This window comes from Henckelia pumila, chromosome 3, assembly GCF_033568475.1.
Source record: "Henckelia pumila isolate YLH828 chromosome 3, ASM3356847v2, whole genome shotgun sequence".
In the NCBI taxonomy this organism is placed as follows: domain Eukaryota; kingdom Viridiplantae; phylum Streptophyta; class Magnoliopsida; order Lamiales; family Gesneriaceae; genus Henckelia; species Henckelia pumila.
In genome coordinates, this window is record NC_133122.1 from 198,796,923 (window position 1) to 198,821,121 (window position 24,199).

Genomic DNA, 24,199 nt, shown 5'->3' on the forward strand with positions numbered 1-24,199 from the left:
TAATGCCCCAAAAATATTTAATTTGAGAACTTACGGAATTTTGGGTTTAAATTTCGAGTTTCAAAAATTAAGGGACTGGATTGAAGTTTCTAAAATTTTTCAGGGATTGAAATGTAAAAGTTGGCTTTGACTAGTTTTTAGCCAATGATATGGGAGAGTTTGTCTTCCATTTTTCAGCCTTGTACGTGAGAAATAATGGAGGATTTTTCATAAAGCTCCAACACGCCATTTCTTTAATCTTTAATGCTTCGATCCACATCATCCGACCGATAGATTTCAAAGATAATTATAATTTGGAATCCCTGCACCGAGATCTACGTTTCTACGTAAGTATTGTGAAATTCTACCAAGTTCTAATTTTTGGGTGTTGTTGGATTCGAGATTTGATGGTATAAACATGTTCTTGAGTTGATAGAGATGATATATTTAAGACGGTTTGAGAAAATACAATCGTTTGAGCATGTTTTCCATTTTTGGATGAAATTTCGAAAAATCCATGTTTAGGGACTGTGTAATTTCGAAATTCTTATGATAATTTGATGATGTTATTGAGTTGATATTAAGGTATAAATGATGTTGGGAATTATGGAAATATCGGTTTTAGGCCATTATGTCGTTGGTTCGATTTTGAATGAAGTCTTGAACTTTTGAATTGAATAGCATTGGAATGTGATATTGAATGATATTGATGAAGCTATGATAATCCATTTCAGATGTGATTTGGAGTTTATCGAATTCGAGTTGATTGGAGAATTATATCGAGGTTTGGTTGTTGTTGTATTGAAAATATTGATATTTGATCGAATAAAAATTTATATGAGCTCGTATTGTGTAGCTCGTGGAATGATGTGTGACGGAATCGAAATTGAAAGTATGAGCAAGCAAAAAATTGTTGGGGATTGAGCACTCGAGACGAGTTTGATTCTCGAGTCCCTAAATCATACACTTTACTTGTTTATGTGCAATTGTCTGATTTTATTCGATTCTAATGTTTGAATGAATAGAATGAACAATTTGATGGCTCTTTGTTTTAATATTGATTCAATGCTATTTTGAATCGAATATATTACATGTTATGAGATGATTTTTTTTAAATGAGCAGCAGCAAGCAAGTCTTTGAAATAGCGAGAGCAAACTATTGTTGATTTCACATATTGCATCATCTCATACATATTGAGCCAAATTCTTTCAGTTTGAGAAAGCAGGTAGCAAGAGGATGTTTTGGGCCTATATACGAGTAGATCAGGTTGCAACATAGGCTTCTTGTACGCCAGCATACTCTATATAGTGGTGCCAAAGTCTTGGGTTAAGAAACTCAACATGACACCCCGATGGGTAGAGTAGGTGGTGATGATGGGGTTATTTTTTTCCTCGTTTTGGGATCCCATTACCGAGATTGGATTTATATCTCGATGCCGAGGTCGGATACGAACCTCAATGATTTGATATTCATCGTTTGGAAGCCAACATTTTATTGAGCATGCATTTCACGAAATCATGACATACTTTGAAATGCATTGTAATTGTTATATTTGATTATCTTGCTTTCGCTGTTCATACTGGGTTTAGTACTCACCGGTTTATCCGGTTGTTGCTTTGTCTTATGTGTGCGCATTGCAACAGGTGAGCCAGAGCCGAGTAATAGGAGGTCATGAAAGCTTGGGTTGAGTATAGAAGTGGAGCTCCGAGTTTTATCTTGTTGTATTGAGCTTGCATTTGGGACAATGCGTATATTTTCCATCGTCGAGTTTTTTGTATTTATCTCGTGTATGATTTTAGAATTCATTTGGATTTTGAAGCTAAAAACATGATATTAGAGGTTGAGAATGATTTTTAATGTGTTTTGGAAGTTTAAGTCTTGGGCAGAAGTAAACTAGTCACAAGGTGTGCCCACGTCTTGTGCAAAAACCTCTTCGGGTTTCACTCTTTGCTAAAAAAAATAATTAGAATTTATTTTCATAAATGATGTCCTAAATTCATATTTATGATGTTTTAAGGTATTTTAAGTAAATTTAAGAGGCGGACACTATTCATGCTACAGAAAAAAATTCCCGAAATTGTTTTGCGTTGTCATTTAGTGTGTTGCACCCGGGGTCCCACAAACGAGCTATTGTAGCTCAAAACATTTTAAAAATGTGCATTCACCCTCTCTCTACACACACACACACATGATCCCCAACAGTGGTATTAGAGTGGGTCGTTCTTGAAAGAGCATTTGAAACTGATTTTATATTCAAATTTCGTTTTTATGATTTTTCTAAGACATATATGCATTGTTGAGAATTTCTGTCATCTTGTAGCGACCTTGGGAAAAATGACATAACTCCTTGCTCGAGTGTCAAATGACAAACCACTTTTTGCATTGCAAACTAGACTCATTGAGGATCGCAGCAGAATATAATTTTTAGCCTGGTCATGCGTGAGGAAAATCAGTTTATTCTTTGAATTCAGACCAACAGTGCTATCATAGAAAACAGGGCATGGACAAGAGTTGGTGTTTTTGTCAAGAATCTCAAGGATGTTGCACTCATCAGTAAAACGAACTTATTATCTCGAATCACGGCCATACATCTTAAAAAAAACTCAGTACACTCGTTCTAAAATTAGCTTTAAGAGAGCATTTGAGTTTGATTTCCATCTTGACGTTCTAATTGTGCTAGCATGTCTTTGATATTAAGAATGTCTAGTTATTTCCCTTACATCACTGGTTGTGTTTAAAATATTAAAAAAGGACGCTTAAATGATTTATGAACATTTCAGATGGTATGTCAATCTTGGATTTGTGTTGATTCGTAGTTTGAGATAATTTTTTCCAAAGTTGATGAAGTTTGCTAGTCACTCAAATTGATTTACTTGCGTTAGTTATAAATCTCATTTTATTTGTTTTTTAATCAAGTTGAGACCGATTCTCTTGTGCATTACATTCATGTTTTTTAAATCATGAAATTCCATTTAGCAAGTGGAAGCAATAATGGAAAATTGAGTTGAGCACACTAGATTAATCCCTCTATTTTTACAAACTTCTTTTACTCAAATTTTGAGGGGGAGCACATTGTTTCACATATTTTTGAATCTTTTTTATTTTCACAAAAGGGGAGAGAAATATGTTAAATATGATTCACTCTTTGTATTTTTTGAGTTTAATTGTGCATATTTTTATCCAAGTTTTGTGATCATCAGAAAGGGGGAGTTTTACATACCAATTTTTATTTTGATGATGACAAAACTTGTTGTTATATTTCTAACATATTTACTAAGTGTGCAACTGATAGAAGACAAATTGGAAGTGCTAAGTTGTTGGAATACAATCTTAACTCAACTTGGTTTTTGGCGTAGCTATTTGTTTCAAGCATGTCTCATAGCTCGATGATCTAAATGACCAGCCGTCAAAATCGTCACATAACCAACACAAAGTTTACAAGTCACATCTCATGCCAAGTGGACCAATTTGAATGATATCTAGGGCAAACCATCATCTCAAGATATAGTTGGGTGAACTTGTTGCAGCAGATGTAATGACAGACCAGTTCTATTTTAATGACCATATCTCTCAGCTCCGTGATCCAAATGGAATGATTCAGTTTGAGTTTTAAAGATAATAAAATGATATAAAAATCATCGTCACAAGTAAAAGTCTTAATCAGAGCTTAAAGAGCTGATAAATGGAACTGAAATTTCTGGTTCTGCAATGAATATCTTAATTTCTGGTGCAGCTGGGTATTTCAAGAGTATCTCTCTCGTACAAACTCGAAATTAACTGATTCTTATTTCCATGGAAGATAAGAGAAAGGTATACAACATTCATGTTTATCACTTTGCCCAAAAATTGACGAATCAAGAGATATAATCACTTAAACAGACCACTTGTGCTCGACTGCTTTGTCCTCGACCGTTTTGGAGCAGGACTGGTATTTCAAGCATATTTCTATCATATGAAATCTAAATCGATAGATTCTTAATGAGTTTTAAATCCAAGCCAAAAGGGCTACAACTTTCATGTTTACCACTTTGCCTAGAAACCAACGCGTCGAGATCTACAAGAAGTCGACAATCACTCGACCGCTGAGATCTCCTCGGCCGCTGAAACTCTCCCCGACATTTTTGAGTAGCTCTGGTATTTCGGGCATAACTTTCTCATATGAACTCCGAATTAAGTGATTCTTGTGACGTTGGAAACTAAGATCAAGCGCTACAACTTTTATGTTTACCACTTTGCTTAAAAATCAACATAGCAAGAATTACATGCATCTGAACAGACGGTATTTACACAACCAGTCGAGATGGTGTCACATGGCTTCTCAACCGGTATAGATACTGTCACATGGTCTCTCAACCTGTCACCTCATGCTATAACATGTTTGAACTCTTCTACAAAACACTTTCCAACATTCATATTCTTGCATCTAACTTCTATATCATTCTTGGAGGCTATAAATACAAGATCTGAAGATTACAGAGAAAAGAGAGTGAAACACCAAAAGATTATTCATCTAAGTTTGAGCTTTTCCACATTGAGAGGACGTAAAAACAAATTATTTAGCTAAGTCGAGAGCTTGTCTTTGGTGTGAAGAACACAACAAATTTCTTGAGCTTTCATAGTCAAGTTCTTCACATCCCAACTCACTCACACACATTTTTTAGATGCTTTGTATAGATTATTTGAGTGAGATTCTTTGCACAAAGACGTTAAAGATGTGTAAAATTTGTATCTTCAGTGTTATATCATTGGGTGTATTACAAGACGTTGTAATTGCCAAAATTTTCTAGTGTATGCTTCTATGTGAAAAAGAAGGGGTAACGTAGGAGCGGTTGAGTCTCCAAACATCCATAAACAAATTCGTGCATCTTTACTTTATCGCATTTACTTATTGTTGCTGTTTTTGGATGGTTTGTTGAAGCATTTTATATGTTCTCTAAAATATCAAAATGTTGCATAAAAAGTGTTTGATAAAATGCTTCAACAAAAATATGTTTACTATCTCAACCTGCAATATTTTTCAAATGATTTCAAAGCGCTTGATCAGTTTTTAGATGGATTATTTCGAGTGTTTTCCGCTTTATTTTGTAACCAAACTTGATATAATTTATCGGTGCTTGGTTCATTTTTGAACATTTAAAAAAAGAGCTATTGTAGCTTAAAATATTTTGAAAGTGTGTATTCACCCCTTTTCTACACACACACCCGATCCCCAACACGATTGCAAAAGTGTAGCTGATACAATTATGAAGTATGCATGCGATTATTTAGAGTCTAGAGATATAGTGAGAAGATGCAAAGAACTAATGAGTTACTTTTCTTCTACCGCGGTTCAAAGACAAGCAAATGAGTTAGTCCATATTCTAGCTACAACCTCTTGTTTACACTTAAATCCCTCTATTTAGTATGAGCCACCCTCATTTCTACGTGATAGACTATTGCAAGATGTTATTAGGTTATCTTGAGTAATGAAAAGTTCATTCTCTTAAAAAAAAGCGTTCTAATTACAAAGACGTAATAAGCCTTTTTGTTTATCATATTTCCGTCATAATTCATATGTTTAATCAACAATATTGACTTGTAAATTTGTTATAATAATGTAACATATTATTAAAATGTGTACGTATCCAGAGACGGGTTGATTTTTTGACCATATTTATAATAAAAAATAATGCTTTTGACATGTAGCGACTCAACCCGGATCAACTACATAATCAAAGTTTAGTTTGCTCATGCATAATAATTAAATTCAAGCGTAAAAGCGGAAAGTAATATACAACAAATTCAAGCGGCATAATACAACTGACGATAAGAACCGAGCATAAATTTTGTTATACAACCAAATCAAATTAGGGTATCTCAATCCCTAACTACTACACTCACTAGGAAGCCCTGCCGCCGGCCTCACTGCTGGTGCGAACCTCCTGCACCGTCGAGCCTAAGACCTGCCCCGCCACAAAGGTATCTAAGATACACAAATGCAGGGGCATGAGCAACTACGCTCAATACGAAAGCAATGATATTTAGACAGATATGAAGCACACAAGTGACTTTAAACCCTAGTAAAACAGTCTGCTCAGGGGCGCCAATGAATACACAATACCGTGCCAAAGAGCGAATCCGCGGGGTACTCGTATATTCCCCTAACACTGTAGCATCAACCCCACCGTCACGACATTTCCCAGTGATAGACCAAACATGGGGCTGAGCCTCCCCTCACTTGACTCGAATCCATAGGAAGGAATCACCCTCGCATGGAAACTGTCACGACTCACCTCTCACGAGATGCACAGTAAAATATCTGACAAGAATTAATATAGGTTCAATAAATATCGGATCAATATTTTTTATGATCAGAGATTTTTCTACAATTTTCTTTTTCTAGGTTCGCTAAAAATTAATATCGGATCAATAAGTATGAACACGATTTGATCAGTTATTACAATTGTATATCTATACCTATTTATTAAGCGTGAGGGCCTTAGAGAAACAAACTTGGTCTCTTTGTATGACCTTAATTTGAATTTCAAATTATTTGAAAAACAAAATGGTGGAAAATAACTAATATAAATATATAATTCATGATCTTTTAACTATTCTTCATAGACTTAAGACTAATATTTAACCTAAGACTAAGAAATATTTATTTTTTGTTCCCATAAATTTATTAGGTTTTTACAAAATTAATTTTAAAAAAAAATCAAATTTTTTGTCACACACAACGGGTGTGCAAATACACTAGTTTATATTTAATATATTGTATTACAAAACGAAATGCGAAGCCGTAAAATGAACTCGTACTCCATTAAAAAAAACTTTAAACGTATCGATTGTTGGGTCTGGATGTTGTGTAAATCTGAAACGAATGCCTGATGTCGCGACAAGCGCGACACGATCAGATTATAAAGTCGATAATATAGTTCAAATATATCTCCTCAAAACGAATTTGCCCATACACGGTGTTTAATACGACAATCGTCTTCCAATATAACGACTTCGTTTTGTGATATGAGTGTTCCAATAAAACGAACTTCAAGATACTTTTTGAACCTTAAAAAAATGAACAAAATAATTCAGCAGCATGAACAAAAATTCTATGTATTTTTCGAATTTCTAATTTGGTGCCATTCTGAGAAGCGAACTGTATTATGACAATAACAATACAAAGTTCACATAAAAAATATAAATTATGGAAATACCTATTTCGTAAGATTAGTTAATAGTCCTGGGTATGCAATGAAGTTTTGAAATTAAAACTATGTAGGTTCCAAAATCTGGTGTATATAGGTTCCAAAATCTGGTGTATATAGGTTCCAAAATCTGGTGTATAAAATGGTCCAATTTGAGTATGGAGAGATTGGTACCTCAAGATGTACTCAAGGTTATAGATAATTGGAGTAGATTATGGCAGCCGAAGATTCCTCCAAAGGTGAAGATGTTCTTATGGCAAGCGTGTAGAGAGTGTCTTCGAATGCAAAGTAAACTAAACTCTCAAGCTATTTATGTTCTCCTATCGTGTGTCATATGTGATCAAGACATAGAACATACTCGGTATACTTTTATAACTCGTATCTATGTCCGTGAGTGTTGTGCACATGTTGGTATTCTAAAACTTGATGGATACACTATAAAATACTTCCGAAAATTTATCTGATTGTGTGTTCAAAGTAATTTATGAAGCAGAAGAAATCATAGTTGGTAAGTTTGCTATGATACTGTGTAGTGTATGGAAACATAAGAATAATAAACTATATAATGCTTTTATTTTGACTGTTGCTCAAGCTACTATCTAGGTTATTTTTTTTTCTATGTGAGTGCATTGAAGATAAAGAACAATTCCAAACCAGTACTTATAACCAACATTCTCAAATGTGTCTCTCTAGTGGAAGCAATGAAGTTCACTGCAAACTACCATCACCCATTTTTGTAAAGTGCAATATTGACGCAACATTATTCAACAATCAGAGTGTAGTAAGTTTTGACATGGTGATTCGCGATGACAAAGGATAGTTTTTGGCCGCTAGAACCACCATAACATAAGGTTGGCCGAATGTACGAGAAGGAGAAATTATTGGGCATTTTAATTAGAAGTAATAAACTGGGTTAAAGGAATGAGCTCACACAGAGTCATCTTCGAAGACTGACTCATTTCTACATGATAGACTGTTGCACGATACCATTATATCATCTTGAATAATGAAAAGTTCGTTATCTTTCCAAAAATAAAAAACATTCTAATTACAAATATGTAATAAGCCTTTTCGTTAATAGTGTTTCCGCCATAATTTTCCATATGAATTTTTAATCAACAATATCGACTTGTAAATTATAATAATAATGTAACATTTTATTAAAATGTGTACGTCTCTAGAGGCGAGTCGATTTTGGATCATATTTATGATGAAAAATAATACTTTTGACGTATAAAGTAATATTTTTTATGGATCGTGTTGAATAGGAGACAAATCTCACAAAATTTGATCTGTGAGACATCTAATAAAAGTTTTGTGTATTAAAATACCTAACTAGCGAAATAAATTTAAAAAGCTATTGAATTAATTGTGTTTATGGATAGGTTCATATTTTTTGTGAGACTAATCAACCATGTTCATATTATAATAAAAAAGTAATATTTTAAAATAAAAAAGTACTCATTTCCATATTTGTCATAAAAAATGATTAATACCGGATCGTTTTTTTTTTTTTTTTATGATTGGGGATTATTCTGCAATTTTCCTTTTCTACGTTCGAAATTAATATATATGTCTAAAAAAAAATTATATATGTGACACGATTTGATCAGTTATTACTTATTACAAATGTTTGTATATTAAATATTTGTCTATTACGAAACAAAATGGGAAGCCGTAAGCAATGACGCTAGCAAAGGCCAACATTAATCTGTCTCTTTCCTACATTTTTTAAATTAAATAAATTAATTAAATACTTTTGTTCCATTGATTCTTTTGTGTCTGTGGGAGTGGCTGACTTTCGTTTTCTCATTCAAAAAATTCGCGCTAAATGCTGTTATGGGACACTGAAGGTCAAGATTCCCACAGGTTTTGATTGGTTTTCGCAACTGTTGGTTTCAAGCTCTTGATGCTGTTTTGTATCTGTAAATTTTTGTCCAGTGTTACAGGGAGAATATGAGATATGGGATTTGAAGATTTAAGGATTTCCATTGCCAATTTTGGATGTTCGTTAAGCCTGTTACGGAGAACTGTTCTTGACTTCTGTGTGTGTGTATATATATATGTGCGATTGGGTTTTCTTCTTCTTCCTTGTTCTCATTAGGTTGTTGATTTAAAGTGCTTGATTAATTCTTTGTTTGTTCTTGATTTACCCGAAGAATCCGAATGCAAGACTTTCCAAGTGTCGAGTTTTTTTTTTTTTTTTTTTTTTGACTCTTACCTTTTGTAGAATTTGTAATCTTTTCTGGGAACCTATGAATTCTTTTTCTTGGATCATTTGATGCTGTTTCTTCAATAATCATGATGCTGAGATCCTTTGAAGTTTTGTTGGAGTTAGGGAAAATCTGTTTATTGGGCTTTATGTTTCAAGAATTTATTTAGTTTATATTTATATCTATTTCTTGTGCTGTGCTTTTTTTCATGTTACTGAGTTCTGAAACAAGAGGCATGCAGCCTTTAAAGTATTGCGTAGGAATCATCAAATGATCATGTGTTCTGAAATACGAGCAGTTTTTTCTTTTTCTATAAGGTGAAGAAGTTGGAACAAGTTTTTGATTTGCGAAGGAGGTTATTATGATGAATTTTTTATTATTTAATTATCTAGCAACACAACTCACCTGATCCAATAGCAGTTCTTGAGAATATTGTGTTTTCTGTATGCAGATAACATTGGACTATCAAAACCATACGTAAGTCATTTAACGCATGCATCCGGTGGCTGAGTTGGAACGAACCTTCTCAAAACAATAAGAATTGACTGGTCAGATATTGGTGTGGCAATTTTAATTGGATCTTGACCAGAAAGATGGGTTCTGATCCCTTAGTTTGGTTCTGCCGGCCAGTGGCGAATGGGGTTTGGTCTCAAGAAACAGATAGCGCATTTGGTGCTTATACTCCTTGTGCCATTGGCTCTATTGTGGGTAATGTATCTCACTTGGTTCTTGCCGGATTGTGCTTGTATAGAATCTGGCTCATCAAGATCAACCCCCGAGTCAAGAGATTCTGCTTGAGATCAAATTTTTTCAATTACATACTGGCCGTGCTAGCCAGTTGTTGTGCTGCTGAGCCCTTGTTCAGATTGATTATGGGTGTATCAATATTCAATTTGGATGCAGAAACAGGCCTTCATCCTTTTGAGGTGTGTATCTTCTTCACATCGATGTGCCGGTTTATGTATTTACTTTCCATATGTAAATCTACTCGCATATATTATTGTTTATATTTATATATGGTTTTCATGATGCTTATGCAATTTGGTGGGTTGAATATAATTAGCTATCACTTTCAACAGTATTTTAATTGTGCATATGCACATGCATATAGAGGATTAAATTTGCAATGTATTTATTCTGTCATCATACTTGGGTTCAACCCTTTATCCTCTAACATCTCTGTATTATGACTCCTCATATGCCACATAACAGTATCGACTCTAAGTCTTTGGTCATCCTTGTTCAATGGTGATGTTGCGAATGTTTATCAGTACAACCATGTTTTCTTTGCAGATGGTTCAGTTGGGCATTGAGTTTACTGCATGGTGTTCTTTGGTACTTATGCTCATTACTGAAACTAAAACCTATGTCAAAGAATTCAGATGGTACATTAGGTTTGGAGTACTATATGTTTTGGTGGGAGATGCAGTGATTTTCAGTTATATTTTCCCGCTCAAAAATTTTTATGCCAGGTTAGTTTTTCAGTCCATTATATTTTAAAATGAACTTTTAAATTATTAACAATTCTCAAGTCATTATCAGACCCAATATATACTTAGGAAGCTCGTCTTACCCATTGTTTTATTTTCGTGGTGTCAGTTCTTCATTTAGTTTGGGGAAGGTATCTATTATGATTTTCAATTTCTCAAATTGACCCACGGTTGTTACATCTTACATGTACAAGAGTGAGCATGACTCTTTTCCACCTCAACTTCCGCTGAAGATGCAGGCGTTGAGTAGTGAATTTCCATACTGATCAATATTTACTCAGCAAAATTAATGTGGATCAGTAGATAGTCATGATCAAGAATACTGTGAATTGAATGATAAGCATGCTAGTAGCTCTACTTTTTGAAAATTTAGAAATTATGTTTGAATTAGTATCTTCCTCCATACTTGATAAAACTTTAGTTGTTCTTTCAGTCAAATATGCAAATGTGTAATAGAATGAAATATCAATGTATGAGTGTCATGTCCTAGTAGTCTCTACAACTTCCCATTTTACAATCACAAGTTAAATTTGAGTAACTATACTGAAATCATTGCCAAGTCAACTTATTCTGAGAAAGTGTTCATTAGATGCTTATACGCTTCATGACGTAGAATGTTTTGAGATATTTTCAGTAGCAATCATTTTATACATCTAATTTTTAAAGGGTAAATGCTTTCATGAATGAGCGCCAAGAATTTTCCTCCCACTCAATGGACAAAAGTGTTTTTTTCCTTCTTTTTTCCCCTACATTATGCAGATCGGAGGTGCAACGTGCAACTAATAGAAATGATCATCGAATTGGCATGACATGTGCATCTGAGGTTTCTGAGCATCACATTTAAATATTTTATCTATTCTGCAGGCCTGTGCAATATTTGTATGTCTTTTCAACCTTCTTCCAGGTAAATAGTGTCTGTTTCCCTATGGTCACTACCTTTTTCCACGTGGGTCCTAATCACAATGTTCCTCGTGGTAGACTTTGTTGTGAGTTCTGTGCAGCTATGATGTTTATAGTGTCTGCAAGAAATTTGCGTGGAACTTTGTCAAATTGGCGAGGTTGATGTAGATTCAATAGAAACTAAAATATTTGGCTTTACCATGTTATTTAAATATGCATAACCATTGATGTTCATAACTATGATATAGAATCGGTTTCGTTAAGAATGAGATCAAAATGATAATATATTATGCCTCTGTGAATGATTGTCCTTTCACTGGAGCCCGGCTATCCACACACCAAATCCTTTTAAGCTGAGATCATATTGTTGAATCCTGAATTCATCAAATCACTCCGTGTTTAAATTATTTTTTTATTAAGCAGGTATTCCTTGGGATTCTTCTCATATATGTCCCCAACCTGGATTCTTATCCGGGATACACTCCTCTGCCGGCCGAGCCTACTGATGACTCCGAAAATGAAATGTCTTTTGGAGAGGATGTTTGTCCAGAGAGAAATTCCAACATATTTAAAAGTAAGAGAAGCTGTCAGTTTCTCCAAGTGTGAGATTGTTTATTGGGGATTGTATTTTTAAAATTGAAATGAAAGAAATCAGGGCCTTTTCTCAAACTTAAATTTAAGTTTCAATTTTGTTAGCCTTTCACTTCTGAAAAAGCAGAAGAAATAGAAGCACAAGCCAAGATGTCATTGTAGAAACTGCAATCATTGAACATTACTCCTTGTTATTTCCAACGCTTATCAGTCTCATCTGTCTGTAGGGATTTACTTCGATTGGGTGACTCCCCTTATGCAGAAAGGTTATAGAGGACCCATCACGGAAAAGGACGTGTGGAAGTTGGATTCATGGGATCGGACCGATACTCTGAGTATAAAGTTTGTCTTATTCTTGCCTATTTCCATGTCATTTGAAGAGTATCATCATTATATTACCTCATGAATTCTAAAATAAATTATGCAGATTCCGAAATTCTTGGGATGAAGAAACTCAAAAATCAAAACCACGGCTTTTGCGGGCTTTGAATCGTAGCCTCGGGGGCAGGTATGAAAACCTTGACAGACTAGCAATTCCATTCCGATCTTTTAAATTTGATGCCAAATAGTAGTATTCTGAATATTCCTTATTTTTAACTTAAACAATGCCTTATATCTTTGTGAGGTTGCCAATCTTCATCTAATAAAAGCTCCTTATTGTTCACAGGTTTTGGTTTGGAGGCATGTTCAAAGTAATGTGAAAACAGAAATATTTCTCCCGTCAGATTCATTGGAATTTGCATAGTATATTGCTCATGCATATGAATGTTATCAAAATTGTGTCAAGTAAAAGTGACATGAGAATGCGGCCATTAGTCAGATGCATATGCTATTTCTCTTTCCTCTTCCACATTCCCCCTGCTTGGTGATTCTTAAAACTATTAATTTGAATTTAAGTAACTCCACCTGAACTTGCAGATAGGAAATGATCTTTCCCAGCTTGCAGGACCTGTTTTATTAAACCATCTTCTAAAGGTATCTATACTTCATTGCCTATTCTTTTTAAAACCACATCTTTTTTGAACTGCAAACAATATTTTTAATCTATCTTGACTTTCATTATCTCCTTTCTACCAGGATTTTAGTAAATTCAATAATCAATCCTATATTTTTTTTGGTAAAATAAAAAACACTTGTTACTATAATTACTATAGCCACGGTGACATCCTCAATTTCTATGAGTTGCAAGTTCATGCAATTACTGGGAATGACAGTCGAAATATGACGCTTATGTTACTATATGCTTAAAAGATTGCTCGGTTACGACCAACTGTAGCTTTTATAAGGCAACAAACACTCGATCTTATAGTTACATGTAGTTGTATTTGCATATTTTTGTGAACGGAAAAATTTCAAACTTCTCGTGCGGTAAAAAGGCTTGTACCCTATGTTTTTTCATTAATTTAACATCGGGTATATATAAAAGACGTTTATTTGAATTCATGACTTATGCAGTTGTTCTCTTCTTCATCTTATTGGAATGTACTTTTGAAAGGGACATACATTTCCAACATAGATGGTAAAAAGAAATGGACAAGATGTCATCAGCCGCAATGAAAGAGATGTAATAGAATATTAACGGTCTTCCAATTGGGTTTGCTGGATTAATTCTTCATCAAGAATCTTAAAATTATGCAACGCAATCTGAAACTTGTGCAAAAAGAAAAAAAAAAGGCTGTCAGGCAATTATTGCTTGCATAGTTCTCATATTTTTTTAAAAATAATAATTATGAAGGGGACATGGTTTACATTCCTAATTCATCATTACCTAATGGCTAACTCGCAATGATAATGAAAACATCCGCAATGTTTTGTGTTGTTTATAACTCCTTTTGACTTGTACTTTGTGATTTGAGCCAGGAAAGAGAATCTATTATAAAACTCTTGTCTTATGGGATTGAGGTGTTATTTGATTGAGTTTAAAATGCTTGCAGTCTCTGGAACAAGGTGACGCGGCTTGGGTAGGCTACATGTTTGCATTTTCAATTTTTGCTAGTGTGGTGAGTCCTTATTTTGATACTCATGTTATTTTCTTTTTGCCAAATGTTTTTGGTTCATTAAATCTCATGTTTATGATGACCTTATTTTTCGCTGTATATGTTTGTCCATAGAATGAATCAAGCTCTTTTTTAGGACTTCTGTTATTTGCCGCCTGAACTTGAAGTATTGTGCTTATTGAATAGAAATTAGAGTGTGGTTCAGTTCCTGATGGAAAAACCTTGTTTGTTTCCAGTCACTGGGAGTGCTTTGTGAAGCTCAGTACTTTCAGAACGTGATGCGTGTTGGTCTAAGGCTAAGATCCACTCTGGTAATCTCCTAAACTGGTAGTTCATCTTCTCTGGTGGTTTATTGTCATTTATTGTATTGAAATATGTTAAAGAAGTTGTTGTGCTTGAAGAAAAAAGTACTCAAATTGCATGTAATGACAGTTTATCTTCTTTAGCTTATGTTTTGGTGGTTTATAGTCATTTATCGCATTAAATATGTTGATTGTAAAAAACCACCTTTTGGATTGTATGTTATGAAATCTGAACCAAAGTCTGGCACTAAACAGGTTTGGAAGAACTATTTCTACGTGTTACCAATGGTTTGAGCTTTCTAACAGTTTGGTTCAACTTTTGAACTGTGTTGGGAATATAAATTATAATTTGAGGCCTACAGCTGTGTCCTTGGAGGCTGCCTCGTCCTGGGAACCCATGAGCCTAGCTGGGTATAATTCATGGGTCCTTTTCTTGGTTCTAGGTTTTATCACCCCATTTTGCTTAATCCAGTCACCATATCCAATTTGGTGTTGTATGTTTGAGAAATACTAGTTCACATGAATATGTAATATGTAATCCCCTTCAGAACTAGTGTACCAAGTTTGAATTTTCAGTCGTTGCCCCATTGATGTTGAGCTATATGGTACTAGAACTTGGCATACCTTTGCATGGATGTGCTGATATATAAACAATGAAATAGTATTTGAAGTGAGCATTTCCAAGGTGACGAGTGATAATCAATTATATGCATATGTCAGTAAATTTTTCTGTGGGATTTTGTGATTTGGCATTCCCCATGTTTATGCTTTTGATAAAATCATGCCTTGTTATCACAGGTAGCTGCGATATTTCGTAAATCCTTACGTCTAACGCATGAAGCCCGTAAGCAGTTCCCGTCTGGGAAAATTACAAATTTGATTACGACGGATGCTAATGCACTCCAGGTATAATTTCAGGTCAAGCTTTAAATTGGCAACAGTATAAGTTATTCATCTCTATTGCTCACTGGGCCCATTTTGACCTGTCATCAGTAAAGAAATTACCACTTACTAATTTGTCCTTTCATTTTTTTATAGCAAATTTGTCAACAACTTCATGGTCTATGGTCAGCTCCATTTCGCATAACCATGGCCATGATTCTTCTCTACCAGCAGTTAGGTGTAGCCTCACTCCTTGGTTCTCTTATGTTAGTTCTCATGTTCCCAATTCAGGTAAATTCGTGTCTTTTTTGCTGTGGCCTTGCAGTAGAAAACTTCCTGTGATTGAAATATACTCCTAGACTGTGGATTTCTGTCTTCATATTTGTTTTCCTTTTTGTTGGAAATTAAAGATATTAGGTTAGGTCAAGAATTGACACTATTAAGATTGTTATAAACTTTCGGTGTGATTTAATTGCGAGGTGTTTGGTTCCACTGTATTCCATAAACATATCATCTCACTTGATATAGGCTGAGTTTGCTAAGAATTTTAAACCTCTGAAGCCTATCCCTGCCTTGGCCCTTAAGACATTTGTCTTGCAACTGAGTTCTTTTCGTGACATGCATAATTTTGTCCATGATGACAGTTGCAGTATTGAATCAATGATATGCATGCACGATGACATCGTGGTATTTTTATTCATGGTCAATCTGTTTGTGTGCATCAAGTATCTGTATGAGTATAGAATGAAGTTTTCCTTTCCAATACGTTCATACTATTCAAAAAAATATTTACATGTCGAACTGAATGGCATGTGTTGATTTATCTTGGGCAAATAGGCCGTTATTTTGAACAGGATGAAAAAATTGACGAAAGAGGGTCTACTGCGCACGGACAAGAGAGTTGGCTTAGTTAATGAAATCTTGGCTGCCATGGATACTGTGAAGTATGAAATGCTTTAATAGTAATTTCAATGATTTTAGTTTGCACTCAAAAGATGTTAATGGTGGTCATTCTGTTTCTGTGCTCAATGAACCGCAGATACTACGCATGGGAAAGGAGTTTTGAATCAAAAGTTCAAATCACGAGGACTGATGAATTATCATGGTTCAGAAAAGCACAATTACTCTCAGCGGTAGGATGATGCTTCCAATTATCAAGAATTCATATTCTGGTTTGCCGAACATTTGTTTTACGTCGTTCTCATTGACATGGTTTGTTGATGAATAATGATAGTGTGTTCCAACACATGAGTGGTGTTCTAATTATTTTGAGATTTATCTTTAAAAATGTTAATGGATCTTAGAGGACAAATAATGATGCTCTGTACTGGTGGCAAACTGACCTTGTGCTTTATGTCTCTTGTCAACTTTTGCAGTGCAATACCTTCATATTAAATAGCATACCAGTTCTCGTGACAGTTATTTCATTTGGGATGTTTACATTTTTTGGTGGAGATTTGACCCCTTCCAGAGCTTTTACGTCACTTTCTTTATTCGCCGTTCTGAGATTTCCGCTGGGTATGCTCCCTAGTCTGATAACTCAGGTGTGCCCTGATCTATCTCTTTTTTTATGGTGAATTAAGTGTTGCTTGTTCTGAAACTCTGAACGCATTATTCATCTCGGATTGTTGTAGGCATAATAGATTAGTTTCTTGCAAATAATTTATTGTCCCTTGGATGGCAGACCGGATATTTTTTTCCTTTTTTGACAGAAAAACTCTACTTGATTGTACGATGATTGGTTTCCATTTTAAGAGCTCCATTCTCTCTCTTCCTTTTCTACTTCATATTTAATTTTTTGAATGAGGTTTGTGGATAAAACAATCTGAATATGAGAACCTCGCTATCATCTTGACATGATCAGCTTTGCTTGTTTACTTGCCATATCTGTATTCAAGTCTGGTGAAATGAATATGTGACCATTCCATTAGTCCTTCCTTATTATTGGGATGAAAGAAAGAGAGGTTATTTTAAATTTATTTTGGATCATATATATGGGCGGCAAACAATTTTATTGTATCTCTACTCTGTGCTGTATTTCAGGTTGTGAATGCGACTGCATCTCTGCAACGGCTGGAGGAACTATTCCTTGCTGAAGAGAGAATATTATTACCTAATCGACCTCTTGAACCAGGGCTTCCTGCTATCTCCATCAAGGGCCACAGCTTTTCATGGGATTTGAAGGTCCTTATTTCATTCTCTCTACTTTATGACACCCTGCACACATGTTCATTGTTGTTCTTTTTTAATAGTTCTAGGTTATTGCCTTATAATTTTTCCAATTGATTTAAAAATAGCAAATATGAATGCTTGATGCAGAAACTTCATGGTTGCATGGTTGGATATGGGGTTTTCTCATCAGTTGTCACAATTCTTCTTCCTTTTTGAAAAATCTAGAATTTCTGAGCTGTCACTTCTGCAGGATCCAAAGCCTACATTATCCAACATTAATCTGGATATACCAGTTGGCAGCCTGGTTGCAGTAGTAGGTGGCACTGGAGATGGAAAAACTTCTTTAATATCAGCAATGCTTGGGGAGCTTCCTCCTGTTGGAGACGCCAGTGTTATCATCAGAGGATCTGTCGCTTATGTTCCCCAAATTTCTTGGATTTTCAATGCTACAGTGAGTTTTATTTACACATATTGTAACGTTTCTTGCTAAATGGACATAGTTAAATCCTATGAGCCTGTTCATTATGATCTTGAAATACATAACTGTGTGTGTGTAAAAGATTGTTGTTTTGATCCAGTTAATGAAGATTTCTGACCTTCACAGTACAATTTTAGGTGCGGGAAAATATATTGTTTGGATCTAGCTTTGAACCAGGAAGATATTGGAAGGCAATAGATGTTACTGCACTACAACATGACCTCGATGTGCTTCCTGTTAAGTATCTGTGTCCTGCTTTTGTTTGTTTTTTAACTGAGATCATTCTTTAGAATATGAACTTAGCATAGGAACTTATTGTTCTTTTGTTTCAGGCTTTTGACCTTACAGAGATTGGTGAAAGAGGGGTAAATATTAGTGGAGGGCAAAAACAACGAGTTTCGATGGCTAGGGCCCTGTACTCCAATTCAGATGTTTACATATTTGACGATCCGCTAAGTGCACTAGATGCACATGTTGGACGACAGGTGTGTTCCCTAACAGATTACTGATATGAAAAAAACGGAAAATCTACATAATTTATGGGCATTCTGAACTCTTAAACATGTTTCGTGCACCATTTATACCTGGAAGGATATGGTCACTGAAGAGTCTAGATACATTTGTCTTAGCCAGTTAACCTGCAAGTTTCCTGGTTTTGATCAAAGCTTGAGTCTCTATGTTGCCAACTAAGTAAACAAGTCTTGTTTCTATGTAGGTTTTTAACAGATACATTAAGGAAGAACTGGGAGGCAAAACTCGAGTTCTTGTCACAAACCAGTTACATTTTCTTCCACAAGTTGATAGAATAGTTTTAATCTCAGAAGGTATGGTGAAAGAGGATGGAACATTTGAGGAGCTCTCCAAGAATGGTACTCTTTTCAAGAAGTTGATGGAAAATGCTGGGAAAATGGAGGAACATTTACATATTGATGAAAATGGAGATGGGATGAACTTTGACACTAAACCTTCAGTACTTTCTGAGGTGCCAAATGATACAAAATCTGGCAATAAAAAAGTTGTAAAATCAGTCCTTGTCAAAAAAGAAGAACGAGAGACTGGGATTGTTAGCTGGAATGTTTTAACGAGGTGATGACTGAAAATTACTTATCAATTAATGTATAGTTCAGAAGGTGCTTATTTATTAGTTTTTCGTGGAAGTTGTGGATGCATTTCCTCACACTTAACTTGGCGACTTATCCAATTTCAGATGCCCTATGATCTGCGTAATCATGCCAATTCTGTGATTTTTTTCCATTCAATATTGCATCCATCTAATTTATTCTATTTAACACGTTGGAAGAATGACAACATCTACTTTGTTCCTTTTTCTTCTGCTTTCTCAGGTATATAAATGCTTTAGGAGGCTTGTGGGTTGTAGTGATACTGTTTGCATGCTATACACTCACCGAAATCCTGCGTGTTTCAAGTAGCACTTGGTTGAGTGTTTGGACAAAACAGAGCACTTCTTCGGTTCATGGGCCTGGTTTCTATATTCTGGTTTATGCAATTTTGTCCTGTTCTCAGGTGCTAGTGACACTGGCAAATTCTTTTTGGCTGATCACGTCAAACCTTAGAGCCTCAAAAAAGCTTCATGATTCAATGCTATATTCCATTCTTAGAGCTCCAATGGTGTTCTTCCATACCAATCCAGTAGGACGGATTATCAACAGATTTTCCAACGACGTCGGCGATATAGATCGCAATGTTGGTAATGCTATGAATATGTTTCTTGGCCAACTTTGGCAGCTGCTCTCAACTTTCGTCCTGATAGGAGTTGTGAGCACTACATCTTTGTGGGCCATAATGCCCCTTCTCATTTTATTTTATGCTGCTTATCTCTATTATCAGGTTCGCCAATCTCTCTCTCTCTCTCTCTCTCTCTCATTTTAATTGTTGTTGCCTTTCATCCGTCTATTGTGCAATCTGTCCGTAAGCATGTTCTTTCTATTACGGACTCTATGCCCATGCCCGCTTGAGATTGACATAACTCTGGATACAGGACATATGTTCGGATACAAATATGGCATGGGAGGCTTACATGTTGGGGTATATATGTCACAGAGACAGGAAATGAGGAAAAAACTTGGAGAACAAAATGGTTTATTTTTTTTTGTTATTTGATTTGCCAGATAAAAAATTCAGATATAGAGATAAATTTATATTACAAGAGGAGAGACTAATATTCAAATGTGGATTAAATAAATATCACGAGAGGACACATCAAATGCGTAGTGTATTGTAAGATCTTGGGTTCGATTCATACACCGCATCCAAGAAAAGAAAGTATAAACAAACAAGGGAGACTAGTTCATGGAGGAGGATGCAATTAATATTGGAAGTTATAGAACCATTCAAGATCAATCCCACATTAGAATTACTTTAGGAAATTAGTTAAATTCAGTTTCTTACATAAAGCATAGAGATTCAGGTGGTACAAGATGAACCTTGAATCTGGGCTAAACTATTCATCGTATGATGATCAGTATGCTTTAGCCTTACCTTTTCTTTTACATAATTCACATATTATAACACCTCATGAACTGTTACAATGCCTTGATATTACATATCTTAATGGAATACAATCAACCACAGAGCACAGCAAGGGAAGTAAAACGTTTGGACTCTATCACCAGATCTCCAGTATATGCACAGTTTGGGGAAGCATTATATGGATTATCTTCAATTCGTGCGTACAAAGCATATGATAGAATGGCAATTATTAACGGAAAAACTATGGACAACAATGTTAGATTCACTCTACTTAACATCAGTTCTAACCGTTGGCTTACAATAAGGCTCGAAACTCTTGGAGGTATTATGATCTGGTTAACCGCTACCTTTGCTGTCATGCAAAACGGCCGAACCGAAAATCAGCTGGCATTTGCATCCACGATGGGTCTACTCCTCAGTTATTCTTTAAATATCACAAATTTGTTAAGTAATGTTCTGAGACTAGCTAGCAGGGCGGAAAATAGTTTTAATGCAGTTGAACGTGTGGGTACATATATAGATTTGCCATCAGAGGCACCGGATATCATTCAGGGGAATCGTCCTCCACCTGGATGGCCTGAATCGGGTTCGATTAAGTTTGAAGATGTTTTCTTGAAATACAGGCCTGGACTTCCTATGGTCCTGCAGGGATTGTCCTTCACCATCTCTGCGTGCCAGAAGGTTGGAATTGTTGGAAGAACTGGTGCGGGTAAATCAAGCATGCTCAATGCCTTATTTCGAATTGTGGAACTTGAAAAGGGAAGGATCTTGATCGATAATTTTGACATTTCTAAATTTGGGTTAAGAGATTTACGTGAAGTTCTCAGTATCATACCACAATCTCCGGTTCTTTTCTCTGGTACATATCATTGTTAAGCCTTTTTATGTTTCTCCTTGACACTTGATCTGATCCATCGTTTATATATCTGAGTGATTCTGGTCTATTCGTCGTCATGTAGGTACTGTACGGTTCAACCTCGATCCTTTCAGTGAGCATAATGATCCAGACCTCTGGGAGGCACTGGAGCGGGCTCACTTAAAGGATGTTGTTAGGAGGAGTGCTATTGGTTTGGATGCAGAGGTAAAAACAAAAAAAAGGATCCACTAGTTTTATTGGTATTGCATTTGCAGCTCAAGCTAAAAATTGAACTAAGATGCTGCTATGAGCTAATGGAATCATCTTTGAATTCTGTTCCCCAGTTTGACTAGCAAACTTACTGAAGCTCAAACATTTTGTGCAGTTTCAGTATTTTGTTTTTGATTTTTTTTTTTTTCAAAAAAAAAGATTTTCTATTTGTTGTTTCGTTGAAAAGGTCATGGTAGGATAAGCATACTGCCAAATTTTGGTTCGCGTCTTTAGCAGAAAAAATTATAAGTAAACATTTTCTGTCCAAGGTGTTTCATTTCATATGTTGTATTACTTGAAAAAATACTCAATTGATCTGTATCAAGGTTCTGGAAGGAGGTGAGAACTTTAGTGTTGGCCAGAGGCAATTGTTAAGTCTTGCTCGAGCTTTACTTCGGAGATCACGGATCCTTGTTCTTGATGAAGCAACCGCTGCTGTTGATGTCAGGACCGATGCGCTCATACAGACAACCATTCGGGAAGAATTTAAATCCCGCACGATGCTCACTATTGCTCATCGTCTCAACACTATTATAGACAGTGACCAAGTTCTTGTTCTCGATTCTGGTCAGGTATCAAGCACAGTCAGTTGCATATGGCCTTTTCTCTCTATAATTTTGCATATTTTCTTATGAAATAACATCTTTTTTTTGAACCAATGAAATAACATCTTTGGATAAATATGGTAGGGAATTGTTTCTATGACTTCATCGCGATAAACTCGTTCCAAAGGTTTATCACAATTTTAATGATACTAAATTCAATAATATTTTCGTAGATTTCTAACTCATTTCGAAGGTGTATCATGATCTTAATGATATCAAATTCCACAATATTTTCTTTGATATCTAAGATCTTCAATCAGTGTTAAGTATGCCTGTGAATCCATCTGTAATTACAGGTTCTTGAGTATGATACCCCAGAGAACCTTCTTGAAAACAGAGCAAGTGCCTTCTCTAAGATGGTTCAAAGTACAGGATCTACAAATGCAGAGTACTTGCGCAGCTTAGTGGTGAGAAAGAACATAGAGGGTAGGCTTGAAAAAGAAGTGGGGTTGCAACTTGATGAGCAAATGAAACGACTGTTGTCTTCCCGTTGGAATTCCGCCACACGTTTTGCTCTTGCTCACAATTTCACTTCTTCGATAGAGGACCTTCGATTATTTGAGTTAGAAGATGACGACAGTGTGCTCAACAAAACAAAGGATGCTGCTGTGATCTTACACGAGGTTTTGGTGGGGAAGCATGATAAAGTCATAGAGGAGACACTTGATCAACTCGAAGTCCCAAAATATAGATGGTGGTCGGCTTTCCACAGGGTCGTCGAAGGTGTGTTTTAGTTTTGTGAATGTGACACAGAATCTTAGTTCTGCTATCCTATACATTAGGATGCATGCGATTAAAATTGCATGTTTTTTCCACCAAAACAAGAAACTGTGTGTTTTCCCATCCGAAATCCTCAAAATGTCGATTATCTGGTGATGGACTATTATGTCTATGATTTTTTTTTCTTTTTTGAACTCACTATTATGTCTATGAGTAATCATGACTAGACACTTCGTTTGGGTGTCTAATGGCTGATCAAAATTTGTGATTTATGCATTCAGGACTTGCAGAGATGAGCAGATTGGCAAGAAACGAGATTCATCAATCAGAAAATGGCTTGGAGAACTCTGCAGAAAATTGGGATAATATGTTGATGCATTAGTTAGTTCATCATGTATGCTTGGGCTAGAAACTGCATTCGCGGTGAACAAGAATCTGATTGAAGTCATGTTTGTAGGATTTTCGTATTTGAACAAGAGAAAATCTGCCGCAAGAACCATTGATCTTCCATTAAGACACGATTTGGTGCGAATGATAAGATTTCACCTTTTTTTTATGAGTTGGAGGAGAGGATTGTTCAATTGAGTCTCAAACAAACCCTTAGAACTCGTTTCAAACTTGAACCTTGGTATCAGATGATTATAAGTCATCGATATTTCACCTTTTCCATTTAGCATTTATTTTGAGTTCTATAATAATTAGAGCTAAAAATAATTATGTTATGACCTTGAGTTGTTTCAATATATAATCATCATATTATAAGGGTTCGTTTGGACAACAACTTTAAAAACAATTTGTATAGTACAAGTGAATTTTATTTTTACGAGACGATATCATGTATTAGTGGTGCGGCTATGGTGTTTGATGAAATTTCAATGGAGAATCCTATATCTATTAATGCACTTTTGTTGAGTTACGGTGAGACAAAATCGTGGGATTAACCCGACCAGATAACATGTTAAACTGAATATAGCTCTGGAAGAGGTTAACTATAAAATTGTTTAACAATTTAATATAGTTGTTCAAACATATATTTATTTTTAAAATAACTTTTAAAATAGTTTAT

General features: G+C 35.3%; 1 protein-coding gene across 4 annotated transcripts; it reads left to right on the forward strand.

The window, feature by feature from the left end:
• The first annotated feature begins 8,940 nt into the window (after positions 1-8,940).
• LOC140891201 (ABC transporter C family member 12-like) lies at positions 8,941-23,797 on the forward strand. 4 transcript variants are annotated; one of them, XM_073299564.1, is made up of 27 exons: positions 8,941-9,036; positions 9,832-10,306; positions 10,674-10,852; positions 11,735-11,774; positions 12,194-12,344; positions 12,589-12,703; positions 12,789-12,869; positions 13,029-13,053; positions 13,280-13,336; positions 14,296-14,361; positions 14,595-14,669; positions 15,459-15,566; positions 15,699-15,833; positions 16,380-16,486; positions 16,582-16,675; positions 16,919-17,086; positions 17,586-17,726; positions 17,965-18,165; positions 18,330-18,428; positions 18,525-18,677; positions 18,908-19,278; positions 19,536-20,040; positions 20,785-21,541; positions 21,642-21,763; positions 22,135-22,380; positions 22,710-23,136; positions 23,415-23,797. In XM_073299564.1, exons 2-27 carry the CDS (start codon positions 9,974-9,976, stop codon positions 23,513-23,515), a joined length of 4,857 nt encoding a protein of 1,618 aa, XP_073155665.1. In that variant the 5' UTR covers positions 8,941-9,036; positions 9,832-9,973; the 3' UTR covers positions 23,516-23,797. The 4 variants fall into 4 exon arrangements, with proteins under 4 accessions (XP_073155665.1, XP_073155668.1, XP_073155666.1 ...); XM_073299567.1 differs by having other exon boundaries at positions 8,982-9,020; XM_073299565.1 differs by lacking the exon at positions 8,941-9,036 and adding an exon at positions 9,054-9,232.
• Positions 23,798-24,199: the final 402 nt, after the last annotated feature.

Excerpts from the sequence above, each read along its gene's own strand:
- LOC140891201 (XM_073299564.1), top strand. The coding sequence starts at position 9,974 with ATGGGTTCTGATCCCTTAGTTTGGTTCTGCCGGCCAGTGGCGAATGGG. Across the intron at positions 14,362-14,594 it reads TTTCAATTTTTGCTAGTGTG|TCACTGGGAGTGCTTTGTGA; the intron begins GTGAGTCCTTAT and ends GTTTGTTTCCAG. Across the intron at positions 15,567-15,698 it reads CGGATGCTAATGCACTCCAG|CAAATTTGTCAACAACTTCA; the intron begins GTATAATTTCAG and ends ATTTTTTTATAG.